This window comes from Dipodomys spectabilis, unplaced genomic scaffold, assembly GCF_019054845.1.
Source record: "Dipodomys spectabilis isolate Male_0828 unplaced genomic scaffold, ASM1905484v1 ptg000075l, whole genome shotgun sequence".
NCBI classification, from domain to species: domain Eukaryota; kingdom Metazoa; phylum Chordata; class Mammalia; order Rodentia; family Heteromyidae; genus Dipodomys; species Dipodomys spectabilis.
Genome location: NW_024870752.1, coordinates 10,220,455 through 10,236,983, shown reverse-complemented (window position 1 = coordinate 10,236,983; position 16,529 = coordinate 10,220,455). Strand labels below are relative to the sequence as shown.

The 16,529-nt window shown below is 37.8% G+C and overlaps 1 protein-coding gene across 1 annotated transcript; it reads left to right on the top strand.

The window, feature by feature from the left end:
* Window positions 1-1,373: 1,373 nt before the first annotated feature.
* On the top strand, window positions 1,374-15,554 carry Tgds (TDP-glucose 4,6-dehydratase). Its single transcript, XM_042682686.1, has 12 exons — window positions 1,374-1,468; window positions 3,533-3,599; window positions 5,289-5,357; window positions 6,938-7,028; window positions 8,236-8,378; window positions 8,610-8,708; window positions 9,998-10,057; window positions 11,176-11,219; window positions 11,780-11,945; window positions 13,043-13,101; window positions 13,988-14,085; window positions 15,326-15,554. The coding sequence occupies exons 1-12, from the start codon at window positions 1,386-1,388 to the stop codon at window positions 15,409-15,411; spliced, it is 1,065 nt and encodes a 354-aa protein (XP_042538620.1). The 5' UTR covers window positions 1,374-1,385; the 3' UTR covers window positions 15,412-15,554.
* The last annotated feature ends 975 nt before the right edge of the window (window positions 15,555-16,529 follow it).

Below are 16,529 nucleotides of genomic sequence, written 5' to 3'. Positions count from 1 at the left end.
ACATCAAGTTGAAATCTCTGGAAAGTTAAACTGGCCTAAGCTGAGTAGGGTGCCCATATGTGACCTTCCTGGAGTGAGCCCACTTAAGGAGATCATAAAGGGGTGAGGAAGATATGCGTCAGGAAAAAAGTATAAGTATCTACTCCAATATATTTTGGTTCTCATTCTGTAATGGCTTCCTATGTTTAAAGCTTATTCTATTTTAAAAGTTAGACAATCTTATAGATATTTGACTTCTGTCCCATTTTTTTCTTATTAAACAACACAGCAATAAAATGATCAATATTGTCCATCGTGGAATTTTGTCACCAGAGTATACGCATTTGAAATTGTCCTATGTATTACTACCTTCTCCTCAAAAAAATTTGAAATAATGATGGGGTGTGGTGGCTAAGACAGGAGCCTGGCAACATAGCAAGGTAGTCTTAAAAAATAAAAGAGTTTCTAATTTCCAAATGTTCTGAATAATACTTCTGTTTAGGCTTTGCTGAGACATACCATGCAGAGAAAAAGATCTTTATCTGTTGGACAGTACTAACTGATCATTTTTTCTGTTGTAGAGATTTTGGATTAAATCAGGAAACAAAAAGCTCAGTGAAGGTGCAGAGACAACAAATAATTGCATCATCAACTCGCACATTGACTAGTATAAAGACAAATAAGGTTAAGATGGTTTTTCAGGGTAATGGGGAACTTGCTATTTTAATTGTGTGGTGAAAAAAGGTCTCTGATAGGAAGACATTAAACCTAGGACTGAATACTGGGAAACTAAGCAGGCATTTGAGGAAAAGGGGTAGGAAAATAGCATTCTTATCCAATTCAAAGAAGACCAAGGAGGACCAGGGGAGTGGGGCAAAGTGAGCAAAAGGATAGAGTGCATCATTATTATGATTACAAGTAGCATGTGCTGTCCATAATCGTATGAACAACAATAGTAAGAGTTAATTTTGCAATAGTGACTTCTCATTTCCACCCTGAAAGAAGAAAACCCCACAAAGGTTCCACGGTGCATAACCGCTAGAGATGGATGAAGTACAAGAAAGAAGTCACTCACTCTTAATGTTGTACTTCTGTGAATCTAAGTAAAGCTTAACCCACACCAGACACACTAGCTTATAAAATGCCCAATGCCTTGGACAATCTCAATTGCTCCTGGCAGACCAGTCTTAGGCCAAAAGGACTTGCGCCTGCGCAGGAAGACTCCCTCAGCCCCGCCCCCAAAGTGGGCGTGGAAAATTGGCGAAGGCCCCACCTTCCGGAAGCGGCGGCCAAGTTCCCAGTAACGTATCAGGGAAGGGAGGCGAGTCGCAAAACGTCGTGGTGGGGGCTTCACGGCGGTCCTCAGACCCCGCGCTTTACGGCACCGAGCGCTGCCGAGCTGGGCTATGTCGATGGCGGTCGGGGCGGAACCTGGGGGCCCTGACAGCTTTGCGAAGCGGGTCCTGGTGACCGGCGGTGCTGGCTTCATGTAGGTACCGACGCCGCTGGCCGAGCAGATTCTCCTCAGGAAGGCCGAACTTGCCCCCACCGCTGTTGCCTGCCTCGGGGGAGGGGTTGTCTGACTTGGGGAGGGTCCTCGCGCGCCCCCACTTCGCCCCACCCCTTGCCCCGCCAGACGCGATCCGTTTGCAACTTCTTTAAGACGAGTCCTTTCCAAAGCCAGGGTGTTGGGGGTGCTGTCCCCGCCCCCGCCTGGCGCCAGTCACCCCTGGTCACTTCTTGGGGTGCGCGCGTGTCACGGAAATCCCCACCCCTAAAAGGAGCCTCCGGCCAGCACCGCGTCCAGGCCTTGATGGGTGGATACCTCCCGCACCCCACAGCCATCTCCTAGGACATGCATCATGCAGCATACGTAAAAACCCAGTGACTCCCAAGAGGCTCTCTGCCTCCTGCTCGGACCCACGTGCGAGCAGCCACTCCTGTCCGTTTCCAGAGCACGTCCTTCAGGCGACCAGGGCTCACCAGCCTTCCCCACCCGAGCTGCCTTTTGTCTGCATTAAGACTGTAGCATCCCGGTGGCACTCTGTTCCCTCAAGGTTGTTCTGCTTCTCAGACTGCTCAACGTTTGTGTAACTTATGCGAAGGCACGGCGGGGTCTCCTCCCAGACTTAACTCCAGACTCTCCTGCACCTAGAAGATGCAGGTGCCTAACTGCTGTTTCCAACCTGATTGCTCTTCTTTTCTGTGCCTGCTACCTTTTACCCTCTTAAGTTCTTGGAGCACACCTGGCTAGTGCCCACCCCCTTCTTGAGTGCTTTGTAGGCCTGTCCTTTATCATCTTTTTGCATTGCTGAATTCAGCTTTTTACTCACATCCACCTACCTCTGCAGTGTCCTTACCTGACTGAATACATTATATATAGAACACACACACACACACACACACACACACACACACACACACACACACACAGCCTAGCTCTCTGTTAACAGGCTTAACTTCTTCCTGATATTACACATATTTGTATATTGCCCGTTTGTATTTGCGTGTTCATTGCCTGCATCTCCATTGTAGAATGTAAACTCCAGGAGGGCAGACACTTTGGTTCACTAAGTACCTGAAAGAATGCCTGGCCCATTTTATGAAGATCTTCAGTAATTATTGAAAGGATAAATGCTTGCGTGACAAGCAGGACACTTTCCTACTCTCAAGGAACTCAGTGTCTAGCAGAAGAGGAAGGGATGTGGTATTTCTGTTTTTCCCCCACTAATCCATTAGCTCATTGCTTCTTGTCTGACAGTCATTTGTGGGAGAGTATCAGACAGGCTAGTTCCATCTAATAAGAGGATTTTTTAAAAAAGGACATTAAAGTGTGTTACTTGTGTGAGAATGCTGATCTAGGTGGACTGTTTGTCAAAGGTCTTCCAGGTACAGGCTCAGAATTCATAATTTATCTGGTCAGGGCTTACCCTTCTCCTGGAAGCCCAATGCTTAAATGTTTGACAATCTAGTAGTTGACTTCATTGAGCCTTTGGTTCCATTTCCAAGTGTTCTGAAGCCTAGCAGCCTCTGCAGATAGCCAACTCAGGATAGTTTGGATCATTAGCTTGGAAATCTTTCCTGAGGATTCTGGTTTGCATTGCCAAACTGTCATACCAAGAGATAGCCATTGCAGAAGTTACTCTAAACCTAGACAAATGACTGTTCAACCTGATTTACATTTTATACAATTGTATCTGCAATTCCTGAAAGGCATGGTGTAATTTCAATGCAGTTGTTCTGACTAGCACACTCATCATGCATTGATGGGATGACTAGGTTGATAGCAACATAGGGTCAAGTGACTATTTCTTTATACTTTATACCCAATTCTTTTTCCCAAATGGTATAAAGCGAGTATAAGAGTTAGTTTATATATAGTATTGAAAGTTGGGTAAAAAATGTTGGGGTTTTTTTTTGGCGGGTGGTTACCTTATTTCTGTTATTTTGGAAAAGTTAAATTTATCTTCTGATACTCACCAGCTTAGGAAAGCACTCAAGAATATAGAGAGGTAAAAGTTTTCTACTCCTACAATCTACTCTTTTCTTACAGTGCATCACATGTGATTGTCTCCTTAGTAGAAGATTATCCAAATTATATGATCATAAATCTAGACAAGGTGAGTTTTATAAAAATGAACCATGCATTGAAGTTATGTTTCAATTGAATTATATTTTTCAGGATCCTGTTATTTATTTAGTTATGATAGCTACTTATGGATCTTTATAGTATGTGCTCATGATGTAGTAAAACTTATGTAAGATCTTTCTAAACTAGCATGTATTAGTCCACAAAGTTGAGTTCTTTTTCCTTCCTTCCTTCCTTCCTTCCTTCCTTCCTTCCTTCCTTCCTTCCTTCCTTTCTCTCTCCCTCCCTCCCTCCCTCCCTTTCCCTCTCCTTCTCCCTCTCTCTCTCCTTCTCTCTCTCTCTCCCTCTCTCTCTCTCTCTCTTCCTTTCTTTCTTTCCTTTCTTTCTGAATCAAACCCAGGCTGGGAATGTGACTTAGTGGTAGAGTGCTTGCTTAACATTCATGAAGCCCTGGGTTCGATTCCTCAGTACCACATAAACAAAAAAAGCTAGAAGTGGTGCTGTGGCTCAAGTGGTAGAGAGCTAGCCTTGAGATAAAGAAGCTCAGGGACAGTGGCCAAGTCCTGAGTTCAAGCCCCAGGACTGGCAAAATAACAATAATAACAACAATAATACAGTAGTAGTAGCAAGAAAAAATAAAAGAATCAAACTCTTGGCCTTGTCTGTGCTAGACAAGTGTTTCAACACAGAGCTATATTTCCATAGCCCTTGCTATTTTGAGGCAGTGTCTCATTGCATAGCTCAGGCTGGCCTGAAACTTCAGATCCTACTGCTTCTACTTCCTGAATTCTGAGATTAAAGACATGTGTCACCACTGCCAGCAGACCAAGGTTTGTGTTTTCCCCCCCCTTGTTTTCTTGTTTGTTTTGTTTATTTGTTTGTTTGAACTAGAGATCAAACTCAGAGGCTTGTGCTTGCTAGATAAGTGCTCTACCACTTTAGGCACATCTCCCAATCCTTTTAGTTTATTTTTCAAATAGGATCTTGTGCTTCTGCCTAGTGCTGTCCTCAAATATTGATACCCCTATCTCTGCCTCCCAAATATTTGGGATTACAGGCATGTGCCACCATGCCAAACCCAAGGGCAGCCTTTAAAAAAATATCCCAATCATGCAACAAACAAAAACAGGTCCACCCTTCCTAAATTCAACATTTAATGTAACCTTGTAGTTACTGGTGTTATACTGGGAGCTAGTATAATTTGATATTGTACTGTATTCTTTTTGGTCTGAAAGGCTTTGTTTGTTACTATTTTTGTAACTTTCTGGATATTATGTGTGTTTTTAAAAATGTAATACAATTAATTTGTTTTTGAGAATTAGCAATAATTGGAGTCTCCCTGAAGAATGTGATAGCTAAGATTAGTAGTCACTATGTTTTTGGATGTAAAAGATTATACAAATGGTTACTTTAATTTTACTAGTGGTAACTTTCCTAGCTACCAATAGCTGCAGGCATATTTTGGCAGGAGCATTTTTAAGTAGAGTTTTATTGAAAGGTTAATTTGGAGAGTTATTTGTTTGATATTTTGAAAAGCTAAGAAAAATTACTTCCTTAAACTTTTAAGATGTCAACTTTAAAATGTATAAAAATACAACAAACACACATTGATTTTCCAGCCTTCATCATCGTAGTCTTAAATAAAATAAATTCTATTTTATAGGAAAATATAATGTTACCGCTTTTTTGTGTTCCCCTTCCCCCATTCTCTTACTTTTAGCTGGATTACTGTGCAAGTCTGAAGAATCTTGAAGCCATTTCTAGCAAACAAAACTACAAATTTATACAGGTACGCAAGATTTTATAACTATTGTACTGTGTCCTTTTAGTCATGAAGAAATAATGTTTATCTCCATTATAAATTATAAGGTATACTTACATACTGAAGACCTTTTAAAGGATCAGGTAGTCATTGCTAGAAGTAGCACATGCTGTAGAGAATTTTACTTTTGGTTTGACATTACACTATGATTTGTTGGGGTTTTTTTTGATACATTAGCAAATTCATGCATAACTAGCAGAATTTGCCTGGTTTGTGACTTTGGGTCCTCACTGGCCTCTTTTAATAATGCCTTCCCCAACAAATGATATGAAGTACAGTGTTACTCTGAAACATCAACCATCAGGGAAGCTGGCAGGACAGTCTTCCTTAGGAAGGCCATTGCCTTTGGACAGCTGACTCTTAGCAATTTCTCTTAGGTAAGTCCAAAGGGTAAACCACAGGGCTGGGCCCTTCACTTTTAGAGAGGGAAGCAATACTGTCCCATGAAACTATGTTATGATGTATGATTTTTTCCCCAAGAATATAATTCTATAAACTCTTTATATAACTGTAAAACTTAAAGAATATATTAAAATTTAATGTTAAAGTATTTTCCTCAGTTACTGAAGATTTGTTGAGAATGTGTATTTTAAGAAAAACACGCTGTCCATATAAACATTAAATGTACCATAATTTTACTTACTTGAGATAAAATATGCATGTTATTAGACTTAGTTTAAATATATTTCAGTAATGGTTCTTTCAAAGGTTTTTGTGTTTTCTTTTAATGTTAAAATTTTTCCTAGCCGGGTGCTGATAGCTCATATCTGTAATCCTAGCTACTCAAGAGACTGATATCTGAGAATTATGGTTTGAGTCTAGATTGGGCAGGAAAGTCAATGCAACTCTTATCTCAAATTAACCATCAAAAAGTTGGAAGTAGAGCTGTGCCTCACATGGTAGAGCACCAGCCTTGAACAAAATACTAAAGAACAGTACCCAGACCCTAAGTTCAAACCCTAGTACTGCCACAGTACTAGGGTTCCTTACTGATGTAGCAGTCATAAAAATGTGCTATAACTTGCTCAACCTAGTGGTTTATGCTTGTGGTCCTAGTTAAACTGAGGTCTAAAGATCTGGGTTCAAAGCCAGAACAAGCAGACAAATACAAGAGGCTCTTATCTCCAATTAACCAGCAAATAGCTGCAAGTGGAGGCATGACTCAAGTGGTAGAACACTAGCCATGAGCGGAAAATCAGAGCAAGATTGAGAGGCCCTAAGTTCAAACCCCAGTACCAGCAAACATGCATGTGTGTGTGTACTCACATACACACACACATACACACAATTGTGATAAAACTAGTAGTTGTTGCTCAATATAATTTTACATTTATTTGCAACAATTTTTGGATTAAATTTCATATATTCTGAGGTACTGGATAAACACCACATTTACTATATCTGCCTGTCTACTTCGCTGAATTTTCAAGATATTCTCTATTGAAATAGGAAGTAGGAAAAGGGGGATATGAAATAAGAATGGCTATTGTGAATAAGAATGTACCAGGAAACTTACTTTTTCATGTTTGTTTGTTTTTTCCATATAGGGCGACATATGTGATTTGCCCTTTGTAAAGCTGCTCTTTGAAACAGAGCAGATAGATATAGTTCTACACTTTGCTGCACAAACACACGTAGGTAAGCACTATTTTATGTTGCAGTCATGATTGGCACATTAATCCCTTGGAGGCAGAAGTCTAAAGTCCGGTAATGGCACTGAATGAATGGGTAACTTAATGCATACCTTTGAAAGAAGATATACATGCTGTAAACTAGATTCTGGTCACTGGTCTACTTGGCATTTTAAAATTATTTTTATGAATGTAGGTTGAAATATAATTTTTGATATATCTTACAACTTGGAGTTAAATCAGATTCAAACTAGGGAGGGAGAAGCATGAGGAAATGGGTCTTAAACTGTTTTTTTAATTATCTGTACTATTTTTGTGCATTTGCGATATTTTTGATAATTTTCTTAATATTGTGGAAGATTACCTATATTCTGAAGAATTTAGAAGTGTAGTTAAATAAAAAAGTGATAGTGTGTATACCTGAGTAGCCATCACTGAAGCAAAGCAGGAAATTGAAAGTTGCTGAGTCCTTGGTAGTCTGTACCAAGTACCTACTGATTGGTTATCATTCCATTTGCATTTTGTTATAGTTTGGCTGCCTACATCTTTTCCTCTAAAACTTATAGTTTAGTCTGGACTATTTTTTTTTTTTTGGGTCCAGTCGTGGGGCCTGAACTCTGGGCCTGGGTGCTGTCCCTCAGCTTTTCAGCTCAAGGCTAGCGCTCTACCACTTGAGCCACAGCACCACTTCTGGCTTTTTTCTTTTTGCTTATGTGGTGCTGAGGAATCGAACCCAGGTCCTCAGGCATGCAAGGCAAGCGCTCTACCACTGAGCCACCTTCCCAGCCCATAGTCTGGACTATTTTTGAATTAAAAAAATAAACACATATGAACTAGTGTGTAGATTTTCTTTGGTCTTAAAAAAAAATCTTAGACTCATCCAGATAGGTGTAGATAGAATTTGTTCATTTTTCAGTGTTGTGTACTATCTCAATTTAAGAATATATTGCAGCTTTCTTATGTATTTTTACTCTTGATGGATATTTGAATTCATAAACATTTGAGGAACTTTAAATAATAGCCACCTATGTACCATTGTACTCATACATACACCTTATTTTTTTTAATAGGGCTGGAGCAGATGGCTTTATATTAAATGATATTGGGGAAAGATATGAATAATATTTGTAGTATGTTTGATATTTGCTTTGTACCTGAGTCCCTTGAGTAGTTCTAGCTGTTTTCTCATTTATCTATCTATTTATTTATTTTAGATCTTTCATTTGTCCGAGCTTTTGAGTTTACATATGTTAATGTCTATGGCACTCATGTTTTGGTAAGTGCTGCTCATGAAGCCAGAGTTGAGAAATTTATTTACATCAGCACAGATGAAGTATACGGAGGCAGTGTTGATCAGGTAAGCTTAGGGAAAACAGTCTACAAGCCATATCACCCTGTAGCAAGGTATCTCCTTTAACCTTGAAAGCTAAGCAGGGTCAGGCGGGGTTAGAAACTTGAATAGGAGAAAATATATATTCCACCTACTGAGCAAGTGGACTAAACCCATACTGGGCTGTTTCTGTGCTCTACTTATGTGCTTGGGGACACTCCAAACTGTTATTCCATTGTTTCTTCTTTTAAAAATTAGGAATTTGATGAGTCTTCACCCAAGCAGCCTACAAATCCTTACGCATCATCTAAGGCGGCTGCTGAATGTTTTGTACAGTCATATTGGGAACAACACAAGGTAAGAACTGATTTCTGAAACTCACTAACCACTTACTTTGGACTTAAGTGCTAAAATTGCAAGTACTTTCATTTTTGGAATAGAAGATATAGCTTGAGAAAATTTACATATTAAGGAATTTAAAATACTGATTTCTTATACTATGTGGACAACATAGGACCTACCTCTTATGACTCAGTTTATCATTAAAGCAATATTTTGAATATATATTTTTCCCATTTCAGTACTAGGTAGAATGTTACAGCTATAGTGAAAAGCCCTGTTGGATTCCTATGAGTGGAGGAAGACAGAGGGTGGACAGATTTCCTTTCCTGCCGTGTGCTTCTCTCTGCATCATTCAGCATTCTTGACTCCTCGTGAATGGGAGGTAGACTCGCCCCGGGTGGCTCTGAGTGTCCATGTGGGAGCCTGGCCCAATGAAACCCCCACATATTTGGCTTCCCACTGATCATCATTAGCTATTAGGATCTGGGTCAGAAAGGCAGGCCAAGAGCATACAAGGTTCTCTCACCATTTTTGTTCTAGTGACATTGGTCCTCTTCCATTTGAAGTAGTTCTTTTATGTATAAGCATTGATATGACAGAGAGAGGGCCAACTTGAGGGTTAGCCCCATGCAGACTTAGAGAACTAGAGGGAGCCTCTGAAATGAGCAAGTAGAAGGTCCTCAGTACTCTATCAGGCTTATTTACAAACTTGCCTTTCCTTGCTCCAGTAAAGAGGAGCCTTTTTTGGGGGATCCTTTATCTGAACTCCATCTTCTTCTGTCTTTTCCCTGCCTCCCTCCCAGCTTCCCCTGCCCTCCTACTCTCCTTCCTCTTTCTTTCCTTTCCTTCCTTCCTTTACTTTCCTTTGTCACTCTCTACTGCCCTTCCCCACCTCACTGTCACTTTTAGCTCTCTTGCTATCTTTCCAGACAGGGTCCCACTGTGCATCCCAGACTTAGCTTGGATTCACAGTCCCTTTCCCCTTGAAGAGACCTTTTCTAATGTAAGGTTCCTAAAAACACAAGAGCTGAATGTGATGGCCCATGACTATCATCCAAGCATTTGGAAAAAAATCCAGACAAATCAGGTTGAATACTAGTCTGAGAAAAGTTAGCACAAGATCCTATTTGAAAAGCAAATTCAAAAAACAAAAACCTTGAGAACTTCAAACAAAAAAACCTTCTCCTTAAAAATGTGCAAAATTATTTAGGTGACAGTACCTATTGTTTAAACCTCTGCAGATCTTCAAAATAATCATTGTTGGATTTTTTCATTACATTAATGTTGAATTTCACTCTTTTAAGTTTCCAGTTGTCATTACAAGAATCAGTAATGTTTATGGACCACATCAATATCCAGAAAAGGTAAATTTTACTTCTGAATCCATAGTGGGTTTTAGTGATTGTAATCTCTTAATATTTAAAATAATCCCTTTTAAATTACTTGTCTAAATAATTATTTTGTAATTATAGGTTCTTCATAGGCTATATGCAAGTCTCATCAGACTTAGTGTTTAAAGGCTTGAGGTTAAGTATCAGTTTGACAGTAGCTGGCACGATTGTAGGCCCTTTGAGCATCTTTGAATGGTGGAATAATGAAAATGCTTAGAAAAGCATTGGAAGGATCCAGTGAGATGATGTACGGGCAGATGCCTTGTCTTTGGGGGACTGAAATGCCAGAGAGGAGTCCCACCACTGCTGCTATGCTGCAGTTAAGACTGCAGTCAGATCTATATATCTCAATGGACAGAAAGTTCAGAGCTCCTTAGGCAGTGATGTGGGAAGCTAGTACATAAATTTGTCTTGCTGTCAGATGGTTAACTGTACCACAACTCATCTTTATTGTTATATGGCCGAATGGCCTCAGAAAGCCAAACAAGCAGGAGATAGGAAAAGTAGTTAAGTGAGTGAAAGTGCCTATGCAGTTGGTCCTTGGCCACAAGTCCGGTTCTAGATAACTGTGACTGCTCTGCTTATATTTGGAGGCTTAGTTTTCTTACTTCACAGGTGATTGCTTTCACGTATTTGTCCAAACAGGAGACCCTCAGCATATTTATATTGCTTTATTTGTAGAGTATCCTTAGCAAGTATAAAATAAATATAGTAATTTCTTATTTTCCCTTTAACATAAAATTATCTGTAAGTCCATGGGCACTTGACTCTATAAAGTACAAGTCATATATAAAGTGAGCAGTAAGATAATATTCTTACCTTCTGTGAGGAATCAGCACAGAGAGGACAGCGAGCATCCTATGAAGACTTCCTCTGATTTCTCCTTCATTTATGTAATTTTATCTGTAGATAATCCACGTTTTATACAATAAACTATCTGAGAGTTCTTTTGCTAATCAAATACTATGAGCTCTTTCATGGATTCATGACTAAAAAGAACTAGAATTTATCTCTAATCTTCTGAATTTAGATTCATATTAGTGAGTGATTTCCAATGTTGGAAAGGTTATTCCAATATTTTTTTATTTCAGGTTATTCCAAAATTTATATCTTTATTACAACACAACAGGAAATGGTATGTTATCACTTGCTTTTTCACTGCTGTGTTTTCTGGTCTGTTGAAAGTGTTGGGTAATAGCATTTCATAAAAGTCATAGAGCTTTGGAGCTGGAGGCCATGGACTTGAATGTCCCACAAAATTTAAAAATCTTTTCATGTAATGTGATATTTTTTAGGTAATTATAATCCATAGTTCATCATTTTAATTTAATAAGATAATTTCAACTCTTAATGACCTGTCATTGAATTTTGAGTTACAACGTTTAAGTTTAGCATCAATCTTTATATAATTTTCCTATTCTCAAAGGATTAATTGGTAGAACTGTGGCTAGTTCTTCAAGATGGATTTACAGAATGAAGTTGAGAAGTATTCATTGTGGTTCACATTTGCCAATTATTGAGTAGACCGAGAAAGTTTGCAGAGATACAGTATACAAAAACTATGAGAATTTGTGGTTTCAGTAAGGTTGCTAAGCTCCTTGTGGTAACTAGTTCTCAGAGCTGTACCAGTCTTGTTTTATCCTACCCTGGGAGAGCTTAATGTTTCACACTTTCCAATTCTGCTTTGTTCTTTAGCTGCATCCATGGCTCAGGGCTTCAAAGAAGAAATTTCCTCTATGCCACCGATGTAGTAGAAGCACTTCTCACTGTCCTCAGAAAGGGAAAGCCAGGCGAAGTTTATAACGTTGGAACCAATTTTGAAATGTCAGTTGTCCAGCTTGCCAAAGAACTAATACATCTGGTATGTAACTCTTTCAGAGGGAGATACATGAAAACTGTCAAAAAGTCAGTGACAGTAAGCGCAAGGTTATTCAGTATCAGTAGTTTTTTTTTTGTTTTTTTTTTTTAAATTTTATTTTATTTTATTTGAGAACATACTGTACAGAGGGGTTACAATTACATGGGCAGGAAAATGCATACATTTCTTACCAAGCATTGCAGCCTCCTCCTTTGTTTACCCTTCACCTCCCTTCCCACCCTCCCCCCTCCCCCCCCCACCCAATCATACCCCTCCCCCCCCCACCGACATTGTAAAGCTGGTTTTGACATGACATTTTGTACTTCTCATTGTTGCAACAGGTCCACCTGAATCCTTAATCAACTTGTTTGTCCCCGTCTCCTCCACATGTTATACTGACATCAAATATAGTGAAAGCGGGGGTTACACTGTGGGGGAGGGACATACAAAGCAACAAAGAAATAATATTATAAATGCGTTAGAAACACATGCATGAAAGAAACAAAAACATTAAAATACATATTTGAGGGTTCGTTTTCCTAACATCACATTCTCTGACTTTTTCCGCTTGACTCATACCTATCAGTATCAGTAGTTTGCAGTTTACTAAATTTAAAAATGGGAAGTAGAATTCATAATTACATGTCCTACTTGTATTTTCATTGGTAATTCTTTTAGTAGTCACTCCTTGCAAGAAACAAATTCACTAATGTACACGTCCATATTGTGAGATGTACTCACTGTCAGAAATACAAAATTGTGTATTTTAGAATCAAAGCACATGACATATAACATAATTCGGAGCATATGTGTGTACGTATATATATATACATACATATATATATATATAATATATATATATATTAAAAACCTAAAGCAAAAAGCAGGAAAATACATTTTCTCCTGTAGTTTATATCCTGCATATTCTCTTTTGCACCTCATATGGAATGTGGTTTATGAGGTATAGAAAGTGTTTTTGGTGTCTCCTGTGCTTGAGGCAGTTGTCTTTCTTGACTGTTTTTATCAGCCCTTAAATACCATTGTTATTCTCTGGTCTCATTTTATAATTTGACTCAAAAGCTTTTTCTTCATTTTGACAGATCAAAGAGACAAATTCAGAGTCTGAAATGGAAAATTGGGTTGATTATGTTAATGATAGGTGAGTAACAAGTTAAAACACTGGGGGAAGGTTGTGAAATCTTAGTGTAAAATTATAAATTTTATGGACTTACCTGAAAACTAGTTTATCTCTTTTGAATTTTCTAGTAAATTGTTCCCTAATTATAAACATCATACAGACTAAGGATAGCACTGTTACTAGCTGTGACACTTAAAGAAAGTTATTGGCCCTTTCTAAGTGTGAGGCTTCCTCCATTGTGAAAGAGGGATAATAATACCTTGCTTACATGAGTATGCTAAGGTTTAATTACAATGGGAATAAAGTGCCTGGCCTAGGGCCTGACACTTAAAACTCCTAAGTTATATGTATTTATTTTTTCACTCATTAAGCATTTATTAAGTACCAGACATTAGATTTATATTTAAAATTGTAACTATAAGAATAAACCCCAGAGAAAGTTAGGTATTGGGCATTATAGATTTTTATAAATTATATATTATATAATTTGTTTTTAATACTCAGCATTGAGTATGCCTTCAAAGATTTATTTTGGTTGTTTATTTTTTGTGTTGGTCCTGGGGGTTGAACTCAGGGCCTGAGCACTGTCCTTAAGCTTTATTTTTTTCCACAAGTCTTACACTTGAGCCACATCTCCACTTCTGGCTTTTTTGGTGATTAACTGGACATAAGAGTATCATAAACTTTCTTGCCCCAGCTGACTTCAAATTGCAGTCCTCAGATCTCTGCCTCCTGAGTAGCTAAGATTATAGACATGAGCCACTAGCACCTGGCTCAGAGAGATTTTCTTTTTTAATTAAAAAAATGAATTATTGTAGACATTCATGAACACAAACATACCTCTCAGTGTTAAATATGTGGACATATATCCAGAACATCATTTTAATTCTTTTTTTTTCCCCCTAAGACCTACCAATGACATGAGATATCCAATGAAGTCAGAAAAGATTCACGGTTTAGGATGGAAACCTAAAGTGCCTTGGAATGAAGGAATAAAGAAAACAAGTAGGTTAAAATTTGATCACTTTAGGAGCAATCAGAAAAACATGAAAATATTTCATTGTTAGAAACACTATATAAAATTTTTCAATAAATCATTTGTACTTCTTAAATTGTTACACAACATATTTCTGAGTATTTTGAAGTTCGTAGACTAACTGCATCAGTTTTTGTGTTATATTAATATTAATCAAATGCCTATTTCATTGATTCTGAAGTGCATATTTTTATACCTTCTTATATCCTAGAAAGTTTTGTGTAATGTAATCATTGATACCTTATATTTATTATTGTAGCTTTTTTCTTCTTTCATTTTCTATAAATAAGAATCCAATTTCAGGTGTGGTTCCTAAAATTTGATGAAATATAAGCTGCAATAGTCTTTGAGTGTCTTGAGTTACATTATATTGAAAGAAACAAATACGAAACAAATTCAATGTATTTGGAAAATCCATGAAGAAAAGTATAAAGTCTGCATGTATTTTAGAATTCTATTTAGAAATGTACTTATTAGAAAACATCTACACAAATGAAGACAATTGATGATTTGGATCTTGAAATACAAAATACTTCAGTCAAATACTGAAAATAAAAATCAAAGGCAGGGACTGGGAAGGTGGCTTAGTGGTAGCGCACTTGCCTTGCATGCATGAGGCCCTGGGTTCTATTCCTCAGCACCACATAAGCAAAAAGAAAAAAGCCGGAAGTGGTGCTGTGGCTCAAGTGGTAGAGCGCTAGCCTTGAGTTGAAGAGCTGAGAAAAAAAAAATCAAAGGCAACATATAGCTGTTAAGTTTCTTTTAATTCAGAAAGTTTTTACTGATAGTATTGAATAAAATAATTTCACATAGTAGAAGGAAGCTTACATCAGCATACTCTGCCTCTGATGCAGTGCTACCATATTTATATAAACCATATTTTTTAAATAAAAACTTTAAAAACCACTACAAATGACTTTTCCCTCACTTTGAATTCCCTGAAATCAGAATGTCTTCTGCACTTACATCAGTTTCAATATTGGAGGATTTTTGAAGTGAAACAGAAAAAAAAAAAAGGTGTTTTTAATTCTAACATTTTCAGGTTATAGTATCATTGTCAAGTTAAAAACCAGATTATTTAGCCTTGGTCTGCTGATGGGTTTTGAGGGGCAAGAATTTTCTTATATAATGAGAACTCAGTAACCTTGATTGACATTTGGTTTTAGATTTTTTATTTTCTGTTTTTCTGTTTGTTTGTTTTTCTATCAGTTGAATGGTACAGAGAGAATTTTCACAACTGGAAGAATGTGGAACAAGCATTAGAGCCCTTTCCAGTACAGCCACCATTTATGTAATCAGCACAGTCTTCAGAGGAAGAAAAAAATTGTCCTACCTCAACAAGTGACATGAAATCATGTGACCAAATGAAGAGCCCTAATTCATTAGGAATAGATCCATGGTTTTTTTGTATTAAATTCCATTTTTGGGGGGGAGGTGTCAGTCGTGGGGCTTGAACTCTGGGCTTGGGCACTGTCCCGGTGCTCTTCAACTCAAGGCTAACGTTCTATCACTTGAACCACAGCACCACTTCCGGTTTTCTAGTGGTTAATTGGAGATGTGAGTCTCACGGAGGTTCCTGCCTGGCCTGGCTTTGAGCCATGATCCTCAGCTCTCAGCCTCCTAAGTAGCTAGAATTATAGGTATGAGCCATCAGCGCCTGGCTAACTTCAAATTTAAAATAAGTCATTCATTCAATTTTGGTATGGGATTTTAAAGATCAGAATTCTTTCAGAACTTCTGGAAATTAGAAAATCACTCATGACAGGCTTTCTAGAGAAGGGTCAAGAAGGAGGCTTGTGGTTTTGAGAATAAAGGTTGGTAGTAGCACAGGGTAGACAGTAAAGCTTGGTGGGTCTGGGGCTCCGCTCCTAGCTTTTCCCGGTGTCTGCAAGTCTCAGAAGTGTTTTTAGGCACTGTAGGTTGAGTATTATAATGTATTTCAACTTAAAAAAATTAAAAAGGTCTGCTATTATGCTATAGTTTCTTTAAAAATGGAAAAAAATGGAAGTATTTCTAAAGCTTTTTAAGTTTTGATAATTTTATAAAATGAATTTTGGTACTTTATAAAGGGCATATAAGATTTTTATGTTTTCAAAGCTAGTTGTTGATTTATATATAACCTGTATTGAAGAAATTTTATCATCATGTATGTATTGTTTAAAATGATTTTATTTATAAAACTGTCAATATTTTAGTATATTTAATATAGAATATGGCAATTTTTATTAATGCTTTTATTTTACTGTAGAAAATATTTCTAATGCTTGATTGTGCATTATAAATCTCTTTGCCTAAAGACTTTAAAATGACTTGAAAAAGTAACTGGCTGGGTACTGGGTTGAGAAAGGGAAAGGAAAGCGTATGACCCTCTGTTGGTATTGTGGCTTGTTGACCCACCATTAAAAATCCTGAT